This window comes from Phalaenopsis equestris, unplaced genomic scaffold (genome assembly GCF_001263595.1).
Source record: "Phalaenopsis equestris unplaced genomic scaffold, ASM126359v1 Scaffold001189, whole genome shotgun sequence".
NCBI classification, from domain to species: domain Eukaryota; kingdom Viridiplantae; phylum Streptophyta; class Magnoliopsida; order Asparagales; family Orchidaceae; genus Phalaenopsis; species Phalaenopsis equestris.
The window spans coordinates 494,705-498,896 of NW_018165628.1; the positions used below are offsets into that span (position 1 = coordinate 494,705).

The 4,192-nt window shown below is 35.5% G+C and overlaps 1 protein-coding gene across 3 annotated transcripts in view; it reads left to right on the plus strand.

The window, feature by feature from the left end:
- The first annotated feature begins 2,202 nt into the window (after positions 1-2,202).
- Positions 2,203-4,192, plus strand: part of LOC110033469 (chaperone protein DnaJ-like) — a 104,892-nt gene continuing 102,902 nt past the window's right edge. For 2 of the 3 annotated variants that reach the window (XM_020737459.1, XM_020737460.1), the window contains exon 1: positions 2,203-2,675. In XM_020737459.1, coding sequence (XP_020593118.1) covers positions 2,331-2,675 — 345 coding nt within the window. In that variant the 5' untranslated portion in view covers positions 2,203-2,330. The remainder of the gene's footprint in view (positions 2,676-4,192) is intronic. The other variant, XM_020737461.1, reaches the window with a different exon arrangement.

The window sequence follows — 4,192 nt, forward strand, 5'->3', positions numbered from 1 at the left end:
GGTCAACATAAGTCAGACCCAAACCAAAGTCTAGTAAAAAACTATCTAATTGAATGAACTTGAACTTAGCTCAAAAAAAAATCAAAGCAAAATACTATAGGAGGAGGAGGAGGCAAGAGACTTACCTGAGAGGAGGATCCCAGGGATTGCCATAATAGGGAAGAGGCTGAGGGAGTAAGTGCTCAATTGAATGTTTTCTGAAGGGAGAGGTGGAGGTTTATTAATAGTAGGTTAGGAGCGACAAAGGCGGTGGCAGGAGCCATTGCTGCCAACGGATCAACTCTAATGACCATTGATTAAGGCAGGGATTGATAGTCGTGATTCCCTTGACAAGTGGAGCTCCCAAGAATCACTGGCTGCGAAGCAATGTGTCAATTCACTATTGATCTGAGGAAGAAAGCCAAAGATGGCTCGCGTGGCTCGAGGGAAAGACTTTGAGCGTGACTGCGTGTCGGTCGCCATTTAGAATTTGTTGGTTGATTTGAAAATAATTATATATATATATATTTTAATTCTAAAAAATAAATCCAGATAGAACTCATTTGTTTAATAGTTTCAATAATTGAGCATGACACCACAAGTAATAGGCTCATCCCGAGAGATAAGCATATTACTTGACGGCGAGCTCAATTTTGTAAACTAAAAAAATTCATGACATTCATTTGGCCTGTGAATTTTTTTTTGCGTGACAAACAATTCTTCTATCTAATATATTTTACTTGGGTTCGTAATTCCCTATAGTGTTAAGTTTCTTTAGTTAATTACATCTTAAATGACCGAAGTCATCTAAGAAGACTCTTGATTAAGATTAGAGGTTTCATCTTCAAGATTTCAAAGTTGAGTTTTCACGATTGTTTATAGGAAATTCAAGCGAGAATGACTAAAATAGGAATTTTAGAGGCCAAAGGAGCGAAAGGTAAAAGATATCACATATTCTGAGGAGAAGCCTCGGTGACTTCTCAAACTATACTATTATTTGACTTTACATTTTGGTATTAAAATTATTTGATAATACTCCTGTCAATTATTTAAAATTTATGGCTTGCACTTGCACAATATTTGATCATGCAAATAGCTTATGAAGATAGAACGGTTCATGTCACACTGAACAAACTGCCTCGAAATCCTAAAAAAAATGTTAGAACTTATACTACAGAGCATAATCTTGCAAAAGCCTAGATATAGAATGAGAATTTATGTCGCACTAGGCGGGCAACCTCAAAGCCCTATGGATTCTTTATCATTAAGGCTAAGGAAAGTTTTGTTAAAGTAGAGCTACTTCATTGTTGAATCTCGACCGTCGTCTGAAATTGTCCATCATCCACTTGCAATTTGCTCCAAGCTCCTTATCGTGATGGTTGCGGGTTAAAGGTTTATGTGTGAACATGCATTATTGTTGAGAAGGGATTATCATAGCATAAATCCACCATTAAGTTAAGTCTAATATTTGTTTGTTGGGTGCTACTTTTATAATACAAAAGGTGATGATGTGTGCTACTTTTATATGATGTTTGTAATTATGAAAATTTTGGTGTGAGATAGGTTAATATGAAAGTTTTGGGTGCTATGTATGTAAAAAATCCATAAAATTTAACGCGATGAACAATTAAAATGTAGACTTCAAACTGCAAAAAAAAAAAAAAAAGAATATGACATATAAATTATTTGAATTAATGTTAATAATAGTAGGAAATTTATTTCCACGAGTTACAAACAACTCTCACAAAGGAGAAAATTTTAAGTCCGGACACCGCACGTCCGAACGGTCAACCGTCGGGCGCCACATCGTCATACACGTCTGCGTCAAGCGTCCGTACGTAATTATTTTTTCCTCACCAAGGGGGTGTTCGATATGATACTTTAAACATGATTTAAGTTATATTTAATTTAAAGTAGGTTAAATTTAACTTAACTTAAATCAAGCCAAAGAACATAAATAAGTTAGATAAATCTAACCTTAAGTTAAATCTAGTATTTGTATGTTCAGTTTATTAAATTTAGATTTACTAAATCCACATATTAGTTAGATTTAATGGATTTAAAACAGAAATATAATATTTCAAATATATTTATGTCAAATGTCTCTAATAAATTTAATTTAATTTTAATTGAATCAATTACTATTTTAAATTTAATGATATCTAAATTTAATAAATCTGAACTTACCGAATTTACTGAGTCCTACTTCCAGCCAAACAACCTATAAGCTGCAACCGAACGGCTGCTGCCAATTTCTCTCTAATTGGGCTAAAGCCACCTTCCCGGGCAAGACAACCCTAATCGCCTGATCGCCACACTGGGAGCCGAAACGAGAGCCTCTCAAACGGCTTATGACGGCACTCTGCTTGGGCAGCGGCGGCCTCACCATTGGAACTTTGTCAGGCCATTTCTTATACCCTTCAAATTATTCATCTTTGCAATGTACTTCGCTGTTTGTTTCTTCTCCGGCGGGGCAAAGAGCCAAGTGGCCTTCGATTTCCTCTAATTTCCTCTCAGGAGAGTTCTACCTCTGTAAAAACCCTAGTTTACCGCTGCTTCGCCATGGTTGGAGGTGCCACCGGCGCAAGCGTGGCGTTTTCTTGGCCAAGACGAAGGATTTCTACGAAGCTCTCAATCTCAACAGGGATGCTACTATCAAGGAGATCAAGAGCTCCTACAGAAACCTAGCCCGCAAGGTTTTCTTTCAGAACTTTGGCCCATTAGTCATTTTGCACGTACGCCGGAGAACATCTTATCAATCTCGTACTAGTTCGATTTTTTATAAGTTAAACCATTATATTTGAAGTCATAGTCATTTCCAATAAAAAAATTTTCACTGACGCGCATAAACTTTTCCACAGTTCTTTTTCTTAATTTTTGCTTGATTGACGCAAGATGTTGTTAAAAGTGTTTTCCCCGATGGTGAAAAAAACAACAAAAAAGCCTTAATCCCAGGCTACATGAATCCTTTTTCTCCATTGCTCTTATTTAGTGTCTTATTTTCATTTAATTATAATAATTAAATATCATTCTTTATACAATAAGTCCAAGTTTTACTAGGTCTACCTCTGCCTTTCTTAATATAAGTTGAATCTAAAACATCTACGCTCCTAATTGGATCGCTCCTAATTGGATCATCTGGATCATCAGGTGCCGATGTTTAAGCTGACCAAATCGTCTAAGACGACTCTCTCTAATTTTGTTCATCACTGGAGCTACACCATAACACAGATATATTCATTTTGCATTTTATCTCTAATTGTAAATCCACTCATCCACCTAATCATTCTCATCTCGACAACACTTAACTTAGTATTATACTTCTCTTTTAAAGGCCAACATTCCGCACCATAGAACATTGTAGGTCTCACCACTATCTTATAAAATTTTCCTTTCAGTCCAAGCGATAATTTTCTATCACACAAAAGGCACGAAGCATTCCTCCACTTCAATCAACCAACTTGAATTCTACTAATAACATCCCCATCTATATCAACATCGCTTTGAACAATAGACCCGAGATATCTAAATCGTTCACACCTTTTAATAATTTGATTACCCAAAGTTACACTTCTGTCACTAGGGCTACTACTACTAAAATTACATTTCATGTATTCAATTTTATTTCTACTCAAACGAAAGCCTTTAGACTCCAATGTGGACCTCCATAATTCAAATTTTTTTGGGCTTTTTCTCTCATCTTATCCACGAGAAGGATATCATTAACAAAAAGCATACACCAAGGTACATGCTCCTGTAAATGTCCAGTAAAACCATTCATAACTAAAGAAAAAAATAATGGGCTTAAAGCCGATCCTTGTTGTAATCCAACAGAAATAGGAAAATATTTAGTCAATCCTCCTTCTGTTCGAACACAAGTAACAAATCTAGTTTACATATCTTTAATGACTTGAATATAAGTCATATCAACACCTTTCTTCTCAAGAACTCTCCAAAGGATATGCTTTTTCTAAATCAATAAAAATCAAATGTAGATCCTCCTTATCTCTGATTGTATAGCTTCCATAGTAGACCTGCCCGACATAAATCCAATTTGATTATAAGAAATCTTTGTATTACGTCTTAGTCTATGTTCAATTAACCTCTCCCATAATTTTAAAGTATGGCATATCAACTTAATACCTCTATATTTTACACACTCTTGTGCATCCCCTTTATTCTTAAAAATAGGGACCAAATAACTCTTCCTCCA